This window comes from Besnoitia besnoiti, chromosome V (assembly GCF_002563875.1).
Source record: "Besnoitia besnoiti strain Bb-Ger1 chromosome V, whole genome shotgun sequence".
NCBI classification, from domain to species: Eukaryota; Apicomplexa; class Conoidasida; order Eucoccidiorida; family Sarcocystidae; genus Besnoitia; species Besnoitia besnoiti.
Genome location: NC_042360.1, coordinates 3,368,444 through 3,389,224, shown reverse-complemented (window position 1 = coordinate 3,389,224; position 20,781 = coordinate 3,368,444). Strand labels below are relative to the sequence as shown.

General features: G+C 53.2%; 1 protein-coding gene across 1 annotated transcript; it reads left to right on the top strand.

Annotated features, from left to right (window-relative positions):
- Nucleotides 1-8,566: 8,566 nt before the first annotated feature.
- On the top strand, nucleotides 8,567-20,328 carry BESB_062890 (uncharacterized protein; the record flags this gene model as incomplete). The annotated part of the gene is made up of 19 exons (XM_029364703.1): nucleotides 8,567-8,749; nucleotides 9,028-9,638; nucleotides 9,957-10,062; nucleotides 10,485-10,718; nucleotides 11,106-11,498; nucleotides 11,900-12,327; nucleotides 12,694-13,268; nucleotides 13,602-14,344; nucleotides 14,649-14,723; nucleotides 14,971-15,279; nucleotides 15,648-15,773; nucleotides 16,120-16,317; nucleotides 16,906-17,082; nucleotides 17,462-17,584; nucleotides 17,805-17,975; nucleotides 18,385-18,640; nucleotides 19,256-19,365; nucleotides 19,736-19,912; nucleotides 20,218-20,328. 19 exons carry the CDS (start codon nucleotides 8,567-8,569, stop codon nucleotides 20,326-20,328), a joined length of 5,106 nt encoding a protein of 1,701 aa, XP_029219411.1.
- Between the last annotated feature and the right edge of the window lie 453 nt (nucleotides 20,329-20,781).

Sequence of the window (20,781 nt, the reverse complement as noted above, 5' to 3'; positions counted from 1 at the left end):
GACCCGGAAGATGTCGGTACTAAATGGATGCTCTTACCAGAATAGCTGAAGAAATCGTCTGTTAGCTCTCCAGCATATGTGACCTTGTACAGATGATTGAGTTGCTTCTTCTGAACTACTGCGAGGCTTGAGTTTGTTTTCTGCGTGTCTTCCTCCAGACGTCTTTGCGCTTCAATTTGTCCTACGGGGATGATCGCCGGGCAGAGGGGGGTTGCGGGTCCGCTAATAAGGGAACCCCGTAAAAGCCAGTCATTGAGGGTGAGAAGTCAACAGTCGTTCACCTTCCTGGATCCCTGTGGCCGTGAGACTCAACATGCGAATGGTATAAGACGTGAAGTCTGTACGAAAGCATCTTCTCTCCACGGATTTCTTCAGCCGCGCCGTAAGCGTTGGCCAACACCTCGGGGGAGTATGCGTCCCCTATATCCCGATATAGCAACGCTTGGTAGCATAACAGTCATCGTTAGTAGGGCGAGCAGATGGGCATAGTGAAGGTGCAACAGTATATTAATGTGCTCGATACTAGAACAGCAAGACGTTCACCAATTTGCGGGCGTGCAAGAAGCCTTTACTGGCGACATGCAACACCCCCTTCTCCCACGAGATTTCGGAAGCGCATCATCGCGCCATCGCTCGCCCATAGTTCAGCGTGCAAAAGCAGAACTGACAGCTCCCTATCTCTTCTCATCTGTGCTCCACTTACGGCGGTGTAATCCCACGGCTGCCCTTCTGCTCAGTTCGCTCCGCCTGAAGGAAGCGCCCCAATTGTGTGCTGGGATCGAAAACCAATATGATAGGAACGCTATTAGGACACTGTGGGAACCGACAATCCCGACTTTTGATATGCATGTGTGCAAGGGTCTGTCGTATGCTTGCAACGGCAAGAGCAGACAACGGCTGCAAGCATGCATGAGGTTAACAAACGACAAGTTCGAAGTGCTTTTACCGTAGTAGCACCCTGAAGTTCTTTCGGCGTGCAAGTGAGACACGAGGTAACGAGCGGTTAAGTTATGTTCTAGAGAAATGGAGGAAGGGCAACCGACGTTCCTGTTGGAAAACGCCACTCTCATATCGTACCTGTCACCTCTCCAAAGCAGGAGAGGCCCCGCCAACCTACTCAGCATGCCTTGCCATTCTTCTATCCGAATAAGGAGTGAACTCTATTGTTTCGAGAATGGTGGATGAGCACATTACCTGTCCCATTCCCTCTGGGTGGCTTCTTCTCGTCTTCTCTTTTGCTGGCGTTGCGTCCACTCCTCGATGTTACCGTTGACGATTGCTTGTCTTAATGCAGGCTCTAAACCCTTGAATCCGTCCCTATTTTTGCCCAGCGCTGCGTGATCACATACCAATTCAGCAGGACGGGTGGGGAATAGGCACGAGCCACAGGGAATGCGTGTGTGAACAAGAAGCAAAGCTCCCATAGAGCCCACCGACGGGACCCTGTCGCCAACTGTGATATCCAAAGGGAATCCGTAGCCTTTGGGACAGTTGTCCTCCATCACGATTCGAATTGGTTGGACTGGGTTTTATAATAGTCGTTCAAAGATGCTACACCCTAAAAAAGCCCGGTGCGTGGCCTGTACCTCCTGTCTCCACTAGCGGGCTCATAGCCGTGTAGGATGGGTCGCCCGTCACGTATTTCATATTGCCCTCCGCGAGAATGGGGCACTGCAAGACACGAGCCGGAAAAACGAAGGCCGCTATTGTAATCTAACAAGAATTGCATATCAGACGACAACATAGCAGTGGACTTTGACTAGAGCGTCTAGACGGAAAGATACCGGAACCTTACGGGAACTAGTGACATCGGTCCAGCAGTCCAGTGGCACACCTGGGTCGACTGATAGGGAGGGTTAAACAATCCGTCACTGTGGAAGAACACGGGAGGAGAGAAACATGGAAGTACTAGGATTGTTTGCGTACGTGAAGGTTTCGCCAAACTTCTTTCTCTCTCTCTAAATTCTCTTTGTGAAGCTCTTCGCGCTGGCGTTCTGCACGTTCTCGGGCCTGAACGAAATTCGCCACCACTGTTTTCCACAGCCATAAGGATGGCGAAGAGAAATCAATGATGCGCTTATTCTAGTGTTTGCCATCTCTGAGAATTTAGATGAAACAAACCCAGTTAGGACATTACGCGTTCCAATACCCTGAGACAAGTCGGTGAACCTGGTTACGCTAGTAAACTGGACTCCAGTACTAAACGCACACAGAATGACTTCCTCAGAGGCAGGCACCTGATTGACTCTTCAAATGAGGCGGCTGTTCGTGGCAAGGCAGAGCTACCTATGCATTATAATGGTAGGCCCCAGTGATGGAACGTACGAGTTTTTTATTCTCCTCCGCCGTTGCGATTGTTCTGTTACGCAGATTCACTAGCTGAAGAAGAGCATGAGTTCCGAGAGAAAATGCACAAGGTCGAGATGCAGCTTCAGGAAGGATTATTGGTCTGGCTGTCGAAGCTTTCTGGTCAGACGGCCGAACACGGCAGACGACCATGCTAGCTGCGCAGTGACGGACCCAGTACCTATACAACACCGCGTACGAGTATGTGTGACTGTGGATAACAATGGCACATTGGAACTACGGAACTAGAGATACGATGTCTTCCAAATCAAGGCTCGACGTTTGTGCGGGTTTTTTCCAAAGCAAATGAAATGCATCGTGCTTTCTAGTGTTACATACTCTCGCCACGATCCCGCATGTGGCACATGATCCACAGCTAATACGTGTCAATGCGGGCATTTACACAGATGCTGGCGGGCAAGCACCGGTGGCTGGCACATAACAGAAACCGTACAGTCTCTCCCGGGGGCTCCTGCGTGGCTCGTACCCGGCGCTGTTCTAGCCCCGTGGAAAAAGCGTCCATTTCCAGGGCCTGTTGATCATAGATCCTAGTGCAGTAGTAGATTGCGTACCGGAAAGACAGGTCGACAAAAGGAGGCCATGGGCAATCGGTGATGGGCGACATTTGAGTCCCTCTAGAATTTTCTCTCCTTTCGATGTCACGCACCTCGGGAATGCTACGTGTTCAACGTGAAATTGACTGGCGCTATGTGTAATCCAGCCATGGGCCGTGACGCACACCAGGCATTGAAATTTGGCGAACTGTTTGGCTTCAGAACTGTCGGTGGATTTATGTGCGTGTGTGGCGAGACCCCTTGCATTCCTGGCTATATGGGCTGACCGGGATTTCGTTGCTCTAGCTCGAGTGTCACTGCAATTCACTGACTGCCTTTCTCAAGCAACAGCAGAGATAAAGCGGCCTCGATACGTAGTGCTTGGTACCTCTCCTCCTGTTGGTCGCTCTGTTTCACCAACTCCTGAGCGAACCGTTGCTCCTCGACCCATCGGCGCTGCTGGAAACGCTGGTGTCTCACACGATCGTCGTGCATCCTGTCCTCGCCTTCAAATTTGAGCATGGAGGCAACCCCCGCACGATGGTGGTTTTCGGGCTGACACAATCAAAGCATACCGTTCTTTGAGCCGATGAAAACAACAGCCCTTTTCATACTCACGCTTATGTTAGCAGATTTAGCATCCGTGCTGGTCATCGAACATGTGTTTCGGCGTTCACCGACAACTTCAGCGAGTTTGAGATATCTCATCGGCTCTACACGTGCACAGGGAGGCGGTACACGATACACGAGGTGCAGGTGCAGAGACAATAATGAGCCAACGTAACTGTCACCCGGCCACCATCCGATTTACCATTCCTTGGTCAGCGTTCTCCCGGAACGCAGGATCGGCGCAGTCCAAGTTCATTCGAGTCTCCTTGCTGCGAGGAATAGAAGGAAGTCGGAAGCCGGTAGTACTTGCTGTATGCAGAGAGCGAGCGGAGGTCCCCTCGAGGACCTCCGTTCGCTGTGTGTAGGCTACATGTCATGTACCAATCTCACGTTAGGTGCCGCAGACTGAAGTCCTTCACTTCCTTCTCTCTCTGACGACGGCTTCTTTGGGCTTCGGCTGCCTGTAGCGTTAAGATGCTGCTGTAATAAAGCATCTCCCGGTCTGATGTAGTTGACAGTCGCACTGGGAAACTAGGCATATGGCAAAATTCGAGTTGGTAGATGGGAATGAAGAGGAGTCACTGTTTTCAATTGGCATGCAGTTCTAGGAGGCGGTAGGAACAATGAAAACATACGTTGTTGTACGTGGTTATCCGCTAGGTCGGTCGAATGTCGAATCGGAGGTCTTAGTAATTTGAACGACGGCGGCGCACCCGCATACATCCACCCCAAGCAGCGAACACGAGTAGGCACCCGGTTGTAGCCCGACGCCGCTGTAGGTAGGGGGACTCCCAGAGACCCACCGTAAATCTTTCGACACACCTGCCCTGTGTTGCTCCTCTTGTTCCTTCTCTACTCTTTCTCTTTGCCATCGCACTTGTGCATCTAACTCATTCTTATCCACACCAATCATTCGGGTTTTTGTATCGAAGATCCTCTTTTTCCTTTCGGCTTCCGCATGCCTGTAGAACAGCGCCGTAAACGGCTAGTATTGTGAACATCGTGTAGTTCACATTATTGTAACCCCTTGAAGGAGCAAAATCAGGCAGGGCCTGAAAATCGTGCTGCCGCGTAGCCGCCTATAGTGCACCTCCAAGCCTTGACCAAAGATATGTGCCTCTCGATACTAGCACAAGACCATAACGGTCATTCTATTACAGCTGAGCTCACGTACACCCTTACGATTTTCAAGCATAAATTGTTGCGGTGCTGGCTGCATTCCTTCCTCTGCACTCATCTCGAGGCCACAGTCAAGGATTGGATCCACTTCCAGTGAGTGTGGTCACATCTTATTAAAAGAGGGAGTCCGTGCATTTGGTTTCCCTCGCCGGGTCACTCAATCAATTAAGCTTCCATTCATTTCCGTTTGCCAGAGGCTCGATACGTTCCCTACCGTGGCCGTCCGTGATTTGTACCTCCCTTATTTGGTGGCCGTGAAATACACGCTCTGAAGGACGGCAGACTGACCCGCCTACTTTCGAAGAGAACTTGTCCCGCCGCAGAAGTCCCTCCTGCTTGAGATGCTAGACACTGCATAAATCCTAACGGGCTTTGCGACGCGTATGGTCAAACGGATAGTATGCCTGGTTCAGGATACTGAAGCGCGGATTCGTTTTCACTTTTGATTTAGAAGGTGGTCCCTTGCTTTTTTGCAGACTCCAGGCACATAGGTACCCGGCGGGTACTCGCTGTGTACCTGCGTCTCTGGATATCTGTTCGCATCTTGCTCTGCGGGCTCAATTTGCGGCTTCGGCATCCTGTGCTCGCGGGATCAGGGGTAGACGTCCGCAGCCCTCCCATAAGCACGGACCCATCATTTTTATCAACTCCGATGCTCATGGTGGCACTGCTTTGCGGACGGAAACGACGGCAGGAGCGCGTATATGTCCAACTTCGTGCGGCCACCGCGTCCTGTGACAGACCAGCAGCTTTTACTGTATAGCGAAGGCACGCAGTAGGTACAACGGAGCGTAGTACGACGTTGACAGAGCAAGAATTACAACTGTTTATTCCGCTTGTTGGTAGCGTCGCATCGGCTTTCAATCGGCGCTTGCCAAACCAGCGGCCCCAAATCCCAGCCCTGCATGCGTGGACGCGTGCGTTGAGTCTGGCAGCTGTAGCAGTCCCGTTTGACAGGCTTCCGCTCACAACTAGGGTGGACTCACGTGTCCGCTGTGTAGCCATGGTGCAGTGTTTATTTCTGGTATTGGCGGGACTGGCCTTGCGGGCTACAGCTCACACGAGTCGCCACTGTTTATCACTGTCGGTAGGTTAAAGCCTAGTGAGGAGGCTGAGAATGGAATCATATGTCAGCGTTTTCTCTGGTTGACTGTATTGTCTCACTATATCTCAATATCGTCAACCAGAAAGAACGTCGAAGGATCATCACTACGTGCCGACTGGGGAAAGCGCCGGTAACCTAAGCACCGCCGCTCCTCTGGTGAGGTGAGAAATTCGGAATGAGCCGAGTCTCAGATACTACATCATTTGCATTTCTTCATCAACACAGTGGCTACTTGCTGCTCAGTACCACAGTTTTGCACCCCGTCGCTTGTGAACCGCCCCCCCACGGTAGCCGTATGACGATTTCGCCGATCTCATGGTGTACGGTTACGTAGTGGATTATTCACAGCGAATCCAAAGAGACAAGCTTGGGCCCGAAGATGAGCAAGCTCCCTTGTTCCATGAGCTGGTAACCCGATAGAGAGTTCCACAGTCGTGATTGCTGCGTTGGCATACAAAGCATGTGTGTTGTCTCAATGCAATATTAAATTCGTCGGGAAGCGCCACAGCGCAGGAGTTGAATTCTTCTTAATGTAGACGAAAGGGGGGGAGGGGCTGTTGATTTCTTGTGTAAGAGCCTTCTCCAAGCAGCACGCACGCGACTCACTCGAGAAAGGCACTTCCCATTAGAGGGACACAAGCAGAGTCTGGAATGGTTCATTTTCTCGGTATAGCTATTAGAAAGCGGGTTCCCGGATGGTGACTGGCGGGGTGGGATGCCAGCACTAGCATCACCTTGCCTTAGAGTGTCGTGGCGTTGACAAATCTTCACCTCGTATTTCACGCCTGCCCACGCCTGGCGCTGGCTGCGTGTATCCATGAGAAGACATGTTCACTCCACAGGTTCGGAAGTGGGCAGACACTCCCCTTACGTCTGACGCGGCACTATGCCAGTTTCACGCTCGCAAGGGGACGGTGTAATTTGAAAACGGTGTGCGCTGGCGTATGCTGTGTGCACCACGAGAGTCACACGTGGAGAGAGCCTCAGCTGCCTCGAGTGGGAGCGCATTTTTGGTAAATATGCAGGCCGTCGACGCCTAATAGAGCAAGCAATCCTTTCGGAGGCGCAAGCCTTGAGATTTCAGCCGTGGCAAATTCATTCATGAAAAAGAGATGAGATCTGCTTCAGACTGTGAGGCTTGCTTCCTGCAGTCGTAACCTTTGCTTTAGTAGCATTTCTATGCTCCCGTACTGTGGAATCGCCCTGGTAAGGGGTGCTCTCATCGAGGATGCGGCATGCGCCCGGTAGTCGCCAATATGAATGGCCATCTATACCGGTACCCTGTCTCACTCCCAGAGGTAGGCAGCGTTTTTCCGGGGAATGTAAAGACGCAAGCCCCACGCGCGTGGCAAATGTGGGTAAGCGGATACCGAGACCTTTGCCCTTCGCTGACGGGCGAAGAAGGGGACAGGGGAAAATATGCAGCAGCACTGGTCCGTCCCTCCTCTGTCAACAAATGAGCGGAAGAAGTACATACTTCGTATGCCGGAGAGTGTTTTTGCATGCGAATGGTTGGCAAGCGCCAGAAACAAAGCTCCCGTAGTGGGGTGGTGGTGTACTGCAATCATAAAGAACTTGGTTGTCTGTATCTCATAACCGGAGTCATCTTCAGTATTCTAGGAACTATAATGTCTTTGTTTATTCGCTCCTTCCTAATGCTACCGTTGCATTCGCTGCCAACCCCAACCAATAAGGGGTTGACACAAGCGAATCACTACAGAGATCCTACTTAGAGGGTCGATTCGGACCAGCTGATACAATTCGACACTGATCTGTGGATTATCAGCTCGGCGGTGTGCAATCGGGCATGACAACGCCGGTTTACCCAATGCAGATGTGGAGCGCATGCGTACGACTCAAAGCGTAGGCAAGCGCTTTTTACTGCTCTCACACAACGGAATGCATGCTGGTCAGTTAGCATGTCTTTTGCACAGACGACTCTTCCAAGAAATGGCACTGCTTTCAAGCTCCAAATCAGGTGCTTGTTGAGAGCGAGAATGGGAGAGACATGGGGGCGGTTTTGACTGTTGTGTCGTTTTCCGCTCATGGGGTCGCCGTGACTCTGCTCTACTATTGACAAGAGCACACCCATACCGGGCCCCAATTCAGCGCGCATGTCTTAGCAGAGAACCCTTTTTCGTTCGTCTGCGTGCTTTGTGTGATATGTTCGTGATTGTCTACCGCGGATTCGGCTGCTTTTTCTTTCCTGGTGTCTTCTTTTGCTGCACACCGCGTGCTTTGACTCCTATGTGCTGTACCTTGTCTGTGTGTAAAGCCGTCTTCCAAATGCGTGATTGTGGGTTTGGGACGAAAAAGAGGAAAACGGAAATACTGGGAACGTCTCTGATGTCGCTGTGTCAGTAATTGCTGCGTGAACCTATGGCTCTGGCTCCTAAGGAATTTGTTCTGACGTATGGCAGCCCGATGTATGGGAGGCTTCGACAACTTCCGTCACTGGAGAACTGAGGCGGGCGGCCCACCCTTGGCTTTTTCGCAGGGTCTCGAAGGAGTGATCATTCTGATTGAGGCACTTGCAAGACAGAACTTCGCTTTCGTCACTTCCGCATTTGCCAGTCGCCTCTTCGTAAAACCGGGGGGGGAGATTGAGGGGGGTGTCGCTGCGAAAAAGCTTTTCTGTTGCGTGTACCAACAGGAAGATTGATATTCTACAGAATTATGATATAGTGCTGGATAGAGGCGACAAGGACAACAACCGGCGTGAGGAAGTGTTTTCCATCAGAAAGTGGAGGCAGAACCTGGCGGCCCAGAAAGGATGCAACAGCAGCAGCTAAAAAGCCTACAGGACCTCCATCATATCCAGGAAGTGGAGCTTCAGAGACAACAGGAAGAGCTCGTTCAGCAGCAGCAACGTCAGGAGAAGCTGCTTGTAGCACAGCGCCGCCAACGGGGGGCCGTCGCGTCTCGCGGCCAAGCACATTCAGCCGCTTCACTGATGGTAAGGGATACACATATAGCTGAGTCCCTCACACATGATTCATGGTCATTCTTCATCAGCACTTGCAGCTACGATCTGCTTTTCCTTGAAAGCGAAATGATTCTGTGGCATATGATTCTTTTTGGGTTGGCGGGCGAACAAAGAGCTCCAGGGTGCCGTGGCATTAGCCGCCAGGATTCTCCGTGAACCCCGGAGGAGCGCCGGCTCCTCCACTGGTCTTCCGCACGGCTCGTGCTCAACTGGCGTGCCCTCGCTGTGATACCTTTTCCTTCGTTCAGGCAAGTGCCGGAGCGCAGGCGCGTGTACCTGTTCATGCACGCGCGGACACAAGTTCGCTTCATGTGAGAAACGATGAAGGCGACAGAAAGCCGCCGGCGGCTGCTCATTCATCTCCGCTGTCTCCTCTCGCACACGGCGAGGGGCCTATGCCCCATCCTGTCTTTTCACAAGGTGCAGCTGCGGTACCTGGGAGTCCCTGCGGTGCTGACTCGCGCGACAGTCCGAGTCGCCTGCTCCTTGTCCTGCGGTGCGCGGATGCGGACGGGGTTGGCGATGCTCGTGAGTTGCTTGGCTCCGGGGATGTCGTGCGTCTTCGTCTCCAGCACTACCTCGTAAACAAGCTCAGGGGCCACCCCGTCCTGCGACTGGTGTCTGAGACGGATGCAACGAGGCGTGGAGCTGAGAATACTTCTTTCGCCGGAAGGCTCAAGAGTGCTGTCTTCGGTGAAGCACCTCAGGACAGGGCCAGAAGAAAATTCGTAGTTGTGACAGCGGATGCCGAAAAGCTCCTTCTGGTCCTCGAGGAAGTAGGGGGGTTGAAGCTTACTAGGAACGGGGTATTCTTCGCTCCTTACAGATCGGCATGCAGAAGCTTGTTCAAAGGCGGCAGGTATGGTCTCCGACGGTTCCGGACCCCAAGGCGCGCACTCCATGACTGGTGACATGCGACGTAATTGGGTCGCTGCGCGGAAAAAAGAACGACGATTACGGCAGCTGTGGCCACGCCGTTTCGGGGGACGCGGGTGGGGGGGGGCGGGGGGGGGGGGGGGGGGAGAGGGGGGGGGGGGTCGGCGGGGCCCCTGTGTACCAAGATGCAAGGTGCGCGTACTGTGGTGCCACGCCTGCTCTGGTGTCGTCTCATACTTCCTTGTGCGTAGTGACAGGCGACAGGTTGCGTCTCTCACGCTTATTTTTGTTTTCCGCTTAGGAAAGACTCACGACTGTTTCTCACTCCCAACGAGGCCGTGGAACTCATGAGGTCGGAACTATTCGCCATGCGGTTTGGCTCAGATGCACCGTTTCAGAGTCTGCAGGTAAGCGACACGGGCCCTGCCCTCGGATGCTATCGGTTCGCCGAATGTAAGACCCAGGACAGCGGGAGAGTCACCGCGACGTAAGCTGTTTTTGCCTCCTGGAGGTCTATCTCCTCCATAGAACCTTGGCTTCAGGTGTACCTCTCTGTGTGGCGTTTTAGTCACAAGCGGCTTGGATAATTGCGCTACCCTGGCGAGCAGAGTGGCTCTCGACTCTCTGGCTATCGTCGCTAGTATTCCCAGAGAGTGGCTAGCTTTTTACGTGTGCCCGTTTCTGGCTAACGTCGCTTCACTGCCAGCGTCGCGATCATGGCCTGTCAGATGCCCCAGTGCTGGCCATCTGCTCCTTTTTTGAGTTTAATTCGCTCTTGTGCAGCTTCGATGGCCGCTGGTATGTCTTTTCTCGTGTTATGTCTCAACAGGGTCTCAGTGTGCTGGAGGTTTGCATAGCGGCTGGTGTCGTGGAGGATTTCTTGCCGCTTCACCAGCCTCGGCTTCTCTCAGCACTACAAGCCATGGCTCCTTGTGGTTGCGGAAGAAACAGTGGAGCTCTTTGTTTGCGGAGACGCGGGTGCGGGCACAACGCATGCAGCAGTACGCAATCGGGTCTCTGTGCTTCGGCGGCCGCCACGTTCGCTCCATACGACGTGCTTGTCGTAAGTTGCTTTGCGTGTTTGTTCCCATTTGGCCTACCACTGAATAAAGGTCTCAGTCGTTCGAGTTTCTGCTACTCGTCTGCTGGATTGAGATTCACCTAGAGCATTCGTAGAAATCCATAATGCGCTCTGCTTATTTCGGAAACAGGCTTGTAGCTGGATGCAGTGCAGTGAGCGGACGTCGTTATGATGCGTACGCTTAGACAACAGTTCGTAGTGATTTACCTTGTTAGAGCTGTTAGCACCACGGTGGCATTCACAACGAGAAAATGTGTGTCCTGCGAGTGTCCGTCTGGTGGCTCGTCTGGTCTCTGTTCGCCCACTCGCGTCTCGTCTTCTCTCCGGTTACCTTGTGGAATTGTTATGGTGTCCCCACCTTTGCTCCAGGCAGCATATTTCGGATATCCAGCTGCTGCGTTCTCTCTATTCGTCCGCTGGCTTCGCCGCCTTCTCTTCTTCCTGCTCTCCTTCTGTGTGGCTACCACCCTCTTCCACCATCTCGTACCTTCGCTTCGCCGTCGCCTCGCGAGCGCCGCCGCAGAGGCGGTTCCGGGCACCGTCGCGTTGCAGGCGGCCGCCGGCATTTTCGGAGCTGGAGAATCCGGCGTCTCTGCGGTCGCAGCAGCTGCGGGTGCAGCTCTCGCAGCGACTGTGGCGGCTGTAGCGGGTGGAGTGGAGATGCTTCTCCGGCTTGTGGACTCGTCGGCAGCAGTGAGAGGCGCTACTGGGATCGTCATTTGCCTTGTGACGATCTTCAAGCTCCGAGGCCTGGGAACGACGGTGAGGACGCCGCACCAGAGAGAGGGGAGCCGGGGCAAGCACGGCGGGGATCCTTTCCAGACGTCACACGGGAAGTCGAAGTTTGAGAGGAGAGTAGAGTGGCAACAGAGCTACGTAATGAAGAGTCACCTTCAGCGATGTGGAGGAACTAAAAATAAGCGGCTTCGCTATGTGGCTGAATGCAAACGTGACCTACAGGCAAATTGCAAGTTGCCTGGCGCAATGATTTCTGCACTGGAGGCTGGATTGCTTATTCTAGTAACGGACGCATGGAGCTCTGCCGGTGCCGCGAGGTGTATTTCTGTCCGCCACTCCTACGTTTCCATTCCCTGGCTCTGCTGTCGTCCCCTTATACCGTGCACGTCTGGAATCGTAGCTGCTCTCACTTGTTTTTTCTTCAGCTTCCTCTTTTCCGATACACTCTCGGGGTGTCCAGCCTCCCTCCCTTCTCTTTCGCTTCGTCTAGTTCATCCCTTTCTTCCACGTCACCCTTCTCGGCGCTCCTTTTCTTTGAGTGGCCGACGCGCCTGCTGCGGCAGAAGATCGAATCCCTCTTGGCATTCGCGGCTTCTCCTTCAGAGGGACTGTCTTACGCCTCTCACCCTCTGTTTCGTCGCGCCTTCCTCAAAGAAACATCTGGCTCGATGCTAGGGTTGGGTGCCGGTCTCTCAACTCCTCACGGCACAATTCATCATGCTGACCCCTGGTCTGCTTCATCGGTGACTGGGCGAGGGGGAGAACCAGTGTCATTCAGAAGGGAGGCTCCAGAAGAAGGAATTGAAATTAGAGAGAACGCCGACCCCATTTTTACGTCCAGACGACGATCTTCGTGAGCGTTGAGACATGACGCCACTAGAGGGCGACTGGGGAAGGGAAGATCAGCTTCCTTGCACCGTGTTTTACGTCGAACTGCGCACGATGAATATGGGTGGTGCACTCTGGACTGGAGCAGCTGACGGTAGTATACGAGTTTCCTAGTGTAGGACCTCTAGGTCATGACTCGTGCTACACCAGAATTTTCGAGTAGCCACAACAGCGACTGGCAGAGGCTGGTTAGGTCAACAGCAGCCGCTGTGCACGGCAAACGCAGGAAGTCATGCTCGCGGCAGTGTTTGCTCCGTGCAGAGTGGCACTCGCGGGAGAGAATCCAGTTAATTCACATGCTACTTGCTTCAGGGGCCGTTTTTGCCTTCAGATCCTGGTCGACATCAAGCGTGGCGAAACTTGGCCTCTATGCGTGCCTTTACCTCCTGTTGGTCTGCCTTTGCCTGGTCGGTCTGGACGTCACCCGCCTTCTTCCCATGCCGCCGCTGGGCCTGTGGAGCCGAACTATTTTGCAGCGCCTGCTGTCTCCGTTTCCTCTCTTGCAATGGCCTACATTTGCAGCCTTGCCAGCCGCTTCGTTCTCTGCTTGCCAGGCCGTCCAGGCGGTGGATCCGCCGGCGGCCGTCGCCTTGTCTCAGCCTTGGTCCCCGACGCCTCCCCCTTCTTCGTCCTGGCACTTTTTCACCGCAGCTTTTCATTCTCCCCTCCTGGGTGCGTGGGCAGTCAACGAGGGCCTGCGGCTTTTTTGCGGACTAGCTGAAGGCCACGTTATTTCTCTCCTGGTGGTCCTCCTTTGCGCCTTCCGAGCACTAGCGACTATCTCCTGTTTCTTGGGCAGACAGCTTGTTGGCATCCGTCTGCCGCTGACGGCTTCACTGGGGGAGGAGGCGGCCTGCATCGACGATGAGGAAGAGGACAGGCAGCATGTTGCTGTGCGACAACCCGGTACGTCCTGTGGGGTGCACATGCGAGCGTCTGAATTATGTTGGGGCGATTCGAAATGGCTGAGGCCAGCATCTGGACGGGGAGCTGGCGTATGGGTCGTCCACGCTGTCTTGTGCCGAGCCCTCTCGTCTCGCCATGCGTTTCCCACACCTGCGTGAGGATGTTGCGATGCTTCGCATCACGTAATGATTGGCCAGAAGCTGAGGGGTTTGATGCTTTCTGTTGAAAGTGGCCTGCGCATGTGCGTTCGTCTCTGATTGGGGGTATTCAAACGGTGGCTGTCTCCGGCGTTGCATTGCCTTGTCTGTGGGTCCTGGATTTCTCGTCTCGCAGATGCGGCTATCCAGTTGTACGTGGAGCTCGCCTCCCTCTTCTTTTCGGTCTTCTCTCTCTCCGTACTTCTCGGCATCAGTTCGGCATTGCAGGTCGCCCTGTCGTCTTCTCTTTTGGTCCTCACTTGCGCAATCGTCCTCGACTCTGTGCTTTCTCTTGCTTTTTATCGGCGAGGGCGCGGCGGCAGCTCGTCGATGTCTTGTCATGCCATTCCGTCTTCTTCCTCACACACTGCCCAGTTGCAGGCGTCTCGACGACCTTATTTCTTCACGCCTCTGTATCTCTACGCGTCTGTCCTTCTTCTCACTCTTCCTATCGCTGCACTGAACGGCATTCTCCTTCCGTTCCTCGTTCTCACCCTTCTCGCCTGCGGCCTGCTCTCTCTCCGCGCACATCGGGGGCTCCTGTCCTCCCGGAGGAGCTTCAGCGGTAGCGGTAAATCCTTCACCGACTTTCTTGACCTTTGGGTGCCTGCTTGGGGCAACCAGCTGACACTACTCCTCGTTGCCATCGCGTCGTCTGCACTTTTCTCAACTCCTCCCTTCCGCGCAATCACTACCGCTTCACGAAGAGGAATGGATCACCCGGCCGCTGCGCTAGCCCACAGCTCCGCGGCAGATGGAATAAACAACGAATTCATTCAGTTTATGCTTCCCGCCTGGCTGTTGGCGATCCAGCAAGCAGCTGTCTTGGGAGCTGTCCTGTTCTTCCTCTCCTGGTCTGTCCCTTCAACAACGCCGAAGGTGAGTGAATTTTTTTTTTCCCGACACAGAGAGCCACGCTGCTGCTCTCCATATGCCTGTGGTTCCGTCTCAGTGTGTATACCGAGTTTACGTGTAAACATATGCCACCTTAGCTCCAGGCGTCCTTAGAGCAAAGTTGCTTCAGCCTGTTGGAACGGCTCCGACACGGCGCAGCGGGGTGTGGTTCCCCTGCGATCAAGGTTTGAGGAATGGGGAAAATTATCGTGAGGCTAGTGGTCTTTATCGCGTCTTCGAACACCGTCTCAGTTTTTCGTCAGGAGCTGGCGTTGTGGAATGTTGTCAGCTCAGGCTGGTCCTCGAGATGGCGGAGCGTGAGCTGAGTGCGCACGAGTTCGGATTCGCCGTGCAGCGCAAAGAGGTAAAGTCACGTCTGCAGCAACACCTTTACGCAGGGGCATAGGGAGACATCTTACGCTTGGAAGCTGCCACACTGATGAGAATGGGGCCTGTCAGCGCGCACTGAGAAGAACGCAGCAGCTCGCCGGTGTCTCATTTCTCCTGTGATCGCTTAGGGCTCATAGAACAGTGTTTCTGCTTTATCCACTTCAGTGACTCGACTTTTAGCTTTTAAATTATTGCGAGGTCGTGTCCTACTTTATGTTCAGACAGAAGAGCCGGCACCCCTCACCTGTCATCTGGTGGGGCTTCCGAAGGTCCCTGCGACTCCCCCTGTACCCTTCTTCACTCGATGCAGGCGATTTTTTTCTCCTCCTCTTCTTGTCTTGTGCCCTTCCGCCGTCCGGCGGCGCTCACGCGTCGGCTGTCCTACGCCTCCAAGTCTTTTCGAGGGGGCGGCGCTGCAAAAAATGACACTCGAGGTGTTCGGTGTTGTAGCGCGAGCGGAAATGAAGGGTGACGAAGACGTCAGCGGAAAATCCGAGGACGTCCTACCTCACGTCAACATCCGACAGCTTGTAAGGAAGGCACGGGGGCCGGATTTTCCGTTCAGCGTTCTAGGAAACATACTGTAGAGCCCGAGACTGCCGCTTGAAATGCCACTCGTGTTAGTTGCGTCCAGTGTGTTGCAAGGTCTTGTTTCCGGTGACTGCTGCCTGCAAGCTTGGTATGTGCAGTCAATACACTTCTCGGGCTTCGCAGCTTTTCAGATCGTGCGCCCACAGGAGGGAAAGGGTTCGAGAAGGACGACGATGAAAGTGCCTGCCCTCATTTGGCTAGTCCTTTCCGTCTCCGCCGTCTTTCTCAGCCCTTCCTTGTGGCGTGCGCTTCGCGGTGCGTCACTGTTTTAGTGTCCACGGGTCTCTTTCCGTCCCTGTGCCTGCAGTCCGCGGCCACCGATCAGTTCATTGCTTCTCTTCCGCGAGGTCCGGGGAGCGTTCTGACAACTCCTTCTCAACCATCCTCGGTTGCTGTGGCGGCCTCCAAGGAGCGCGCTGAAGACACAAAACGGGTACGAGGGGAGGAACCGGTCATATTGTTCATGGCTGCCGCCTCACGAAGATAACTTCGTGGAAATCCAAATTTTTTTTGAGTGCATTTGCTACTGCTTTCGCGCATAGTTCCTTCTGTGTTTCGTTCAGCGCGGGGTCTGCACCACCAGCTGTGGTCCTGGACAAGTCATGGAGCTCGTATGCTAGAAACTGTGACGCCAGTTCGAGAACGCTTGAGAATCGCGGCGCATGCTTTTGTAGTATCGTAGGTGCACCTATGCCCCTCAGCGTGTAAAGCGCTGCACACAGTGGGGAGATGCGTTCCTCAACTCAATGTAGTGACGTGTTCTGCTGTCCTCTTTTCAGCGCGTCAACCATTTCTTGGGCGAGTGGCTCTTTAACCGAAGCAAGTCCGAGAGCATGAGCCCCCTGACGCAGCACCTGGGGATTCCGTGGGTGGTGCGGCAGGCCGTGGAGAAGTTTACGCCGCAGCTGACATACACGTATGAGGCAGAGAAAAACGAATTAGCGATTGCCACGACTCTCACTGCCGGACTCACAAAGGTGAGGGTTGGATCAAGCCTTCTGAGCGCGCTGGTTCCATTGGGTACCTGAGGCTCCTGCTAAGCTCGGCAGCGCGACTGATTCAGCTGCGACTGTAGAAAGGGCACTCAGATGCACCGAATAAGGGCTTTTCTTCTAGATTCAACTCTGGCACCGGTTGCCCGTTAGAACGTAGTGTTACTCAACGTCAATACTGGCATCGCGCCAACCTGGGTTAAGTCGAGAGTTTGGAACCTCGGATGCGCGTGTGTTTATTCTCGTCTGCACTCTATTCTTCACCCACCCTAAACCGCGCCAATGTGGCGTCCAAGTGTGTACCGGTGTCTGCAATCTTTTGTATGTGAAGAAATAGCAGATTAACATGGAACTGTGAGTGCGTAGAGAACGTACACGATTGGTTGTTCCCGCTCGTCAGAGTGCCTATCGCGGTCCTTCTGCCCATGTTGCCGGACACTGGGTTGGCCTGCAATCGCAATTATTGGCCAATATCCGGCAAGCCGGAGCGTAAACTGACACGCTGCGCGTATGCGAGGAATCGTACTCTACAACGGCCCGTAGTGTCTGTTGTCTGTGTATAAATATGGACAGACAATCCGCCTCAATCTCTCGGGTTTGGGAGTGGAGCAGAGCGACCAAGATGCAGGAGGGGCATGGAAGTCATCCACGCGACTTGAGGGCTCGATTCTCAAGACTGTCCAGCGGAACGATTCTCAGAGTGCAACTCTGTACGAGACGCGTCGAGTCATTAACGACAGCGGTAACCCGGTACGTGTACACTGGTTGAAGTGGAGCCACTATTGTTTTCTATACGGAATCTGGCATTTGCGCATCCAGGGGACGTGCGACTGGTGAGGAGACAACAAGATGCGGCTCCACGTGACGCTGCGCCGGTATTATTGTTCTGCTGAATGATGGGGCGCGCAGTTTCCGGTCGGCGTTCCGTTTGGTGCATAATTAGCCATTTCCTTATTTTCCCGATACTACATCTTATCGATAGCAAGTTGCACGCTGCCTGCACCTAGTCTCGTATGTTACTGTCCACCGATTTCGCTGGGTGAAACGTGTGATCTGGTCAGAGACCCCCGGGAAATTGATCCGCGCACGAAAAGGTATGTGGCTATTATTTGCTTATTCTCCTCTTCAGGATGACCACAGCAAAGACCAGCTGTGGTACACAGCCCAGCTGCACAAGGACAATCTTGCTGAGGACGTTGTTGTCAATCGCTACTTTGACCGCGTGAACGGTCCGCCGGCTTTAGAAGGAACTGTGAGCTTTTTCTTTGAAGGCAGAGCGGCTGCCTAGGGGGACTGAGTATGAGGCCGGTCGGGCACCACAGCCACGCCGGCGGGAATCGTAGCAGATTGCTCTCGGAGCGGGCATTGGGTTATGGCACAAATCGAGGCTACAAACTTCCTAAATAAGCGAGCCTATGGAGCTCGCGTTTTACAGGGGACATCTCTTATTTGCATTTCGTTTGTGGAATCAGGATTTTCCATATCTCGCTGACGAGCAACCCGGGAGTGGCCAAGCGGAGGATGTGTACGGCGGACAAGAGAGTCATGGCATTTCCACGGAGGGGGGGTCGACCAGAACGTCCGCACATGGTAGAACAGGCAGAGGTTCCCGTCCTGACAAGGATGACAAACTCGAGAAAATGGTGAGTTTTCTATGCCGTTGTCGAAAGTATTCTCCCGTCATCTAAATCCTACAGAAGGTCGTTCTTTACGTGTCTCGTGGCGCCCGCCCTTTGTACCGTGTTGCAGGGTGCCGGACAAGGGCTTTTCAGATTCATTTGTCGGGGTCTGCGGAATAAGCATGCTGGTTTTGGGGCTAGGCCGGTCTGAAAGTGTGGTTTGATCATGGATGTAAATCTTATGATATTATGGGTATGCACCGATATGTCTGAGGGCGTCGCGGCGCTCAAACGCCTTCCCCCTGTTTGGTCCGTTAGCTAAGAGCGACTGCTTGTGCGTCTGCGTTCCTGCGTCTGTCTTGTTTCGTCTGAACACAATGTACGTGTTGTTCGAACGTGTGCCCTTCCTTTTTGTCTGTCCCTCATATTTCAGGGTGAAGAGGCGGTGGATGCGGTAAAAGACGTAGTGGACAGTGCCCTACGGTCGGACGCGTCCAAAGCGGGGTGGTCTGTCACCAGCGGAAAGGCAGGAAGCAAGATATTCCTGAGAGATGACGGAGGTGATAAAAAGCTTCCTTTGGTGGGACTTAGCGTTATCACCATGAAGGCTGGCATATCATTGAAGGATGTTGTTGACTACCTTACGGATCCGGCAAGCAAGCTGCAGTTCGACCCTCAAACTCTGAAAGGTAACCCCAGTCTTGCGATACGCAACTGCAGACCAGGAGAATCGACACCCTCGAATCTGAAACTGTTACGACATGTGAGCATATAGATTAGACAGCTCGGAAGCGCGGGCCAAATTTTGCGTTCAGAGTGAGACATCCGAGGAAGACAAGACGCAAAAAAAAGACAGATGGGCTGATGTGGATGTCCTCGAGAGTCTAGCAACCAGTTTCGGAAAGGTGAAAAGCGTATCTGGAAAGCATTGCTTTTTCGCCAGTATGATCTCGAACACCTGTGCAGCTTGTGTTGCCTCAGTATATGGTTTCTGGCATATACCGCTCCGGGAGCCGAAGGCAGTATCGTCAGTGAAGATTCTCCTGAACGTGCCTTATCGCACTGCGTCCCCTCCCCGTGTTTATCGATGACCGTGGTGTCGGTTATTACTGCATATGCGTTACCCTCGTGTGCGGTTGATAACCTGTTGCCAGCGTGGCCCATGTTAATCGTGGCGTCGCAGACGCGAGCGAAAACTGTATATACAATATGAAATTTGCTCTCTGATGAAATTTGTTCTCTGTCCCTGTGTCACTTCACTTCCGTCATCCTTTTTCTACCCCTAATTCTTTCCATCCATGCAGCTGTCAAGTTGGAGGAGTTGTCTTGTGGATCTCGTATTCTGTACCAAGCATTCAAAGGGCAGTGGGGCTTTGCTGGTCGGGACTTCCTTCTTCTTTCTCGCCGAAAAGAGGTAACCAGAAACCTTGACTCTATCACAGGAACTCAGGTCAATTCACCATTACACCAGTATCCTGCGGCGGGTACCTCATTATTCTGGAGACTGGTTACGCCGGTGGTGCGCCAAGTATTTCTCGCCTCACCCCCGCACAAATGTTTCACAGCTGGTTGATAAGTGAGCAGCAATTTCCATACGCCAAGAAACTTTTCAACGGTTTTCTACTGGTATCATCTTGCACTTGTAGTTTTTCTCCGCCGCTTTTCTAGGTGCGATGAGTGACACACAAAATGCATAAAGAGGAAGAGGCCGACGACGCTCCCATAGATTGCGCAAGCTAAACGGTGGCGGTACACTCCCTATGGAATTTATTTTTCTCATTCAGATTTCGGATAAGCGTGTCGTCATCGGGTTTCGCTCCATCGAGTATTCCCAAGCCCCGCCTGCGGCTGAGCTATGGCCTGCAGGAGCAGGAGAGTTCGTCAGGGCAACGCTCCTGAGAGGTGGCTATGATCTGCAGGTGCTCTCCGATGGAGTCGTCCAAGTTTCCTTTGTACTTCAGGTACGAAGATAGACGAACTACAACTTGAAAAGTTGCTGAATAAAGGCCTGGGCTTCATTGTTCTGATGAAGAAAAGAGGGGGAAGCGGATGTGCAAAAACCAGGCATCACTTGTATTACGAGGTTGTTGTTGTTACCAAAGAATTTTTTCATGTGCACATGCATATATCTATATATTCACGGCGCATCAGCGTAAACAGAAAGAGTATCCATTATGATAGCGTCACATCTACCGAGACCAGGAAACTCACTACTGAGCTATACCATGATATGATCACAGCACTGTCTTGTTTATTGTGACCTCAGGCCGATCTGAAAACTGACGCCGTACCTGCTTGGATAAGCAAACGCGTGAAGTCCGACCAGCTGAATATCGTGACGGCAATCAAAAATCATATCGAGAAACGCTATGGATGAACGCTGTGCACAAGCAACCAATACGCACCACCAACCATTGAGAGACTGGTGTCGTGGTTCCCTCTCCAGTCGGTCTGCTTGTCACTTGCAATCGAGTTATCATACACATGGAGGCGAAGAACGGCCAAGACCTGTGTCTCCGTGCTTCCGTTTTGTCGTGAACGAACCTCTACAGGGTCGTAGCGTCGACCGTGTTTGAAAACTGTGCCAGGCTTACGAACAACCTGCGGCGGGCGCCAAACGTTGTACTCCAATACAGAGAAGGCGAGGTCGAGCCACCCGCTGTGGGTCTAACATCAATCAAATCCACAATTGCGTATCGCCTTACTATAGGAGTCACTCTTACAAACGATTCCGCGATACTCTTTACGTTTGCGTTAAACACCCCCCGGCATCTTGTCAGAGCATACTTGCACGTCTTACGCCTCTTGTCGCTTTGCTCGCAGCACATCT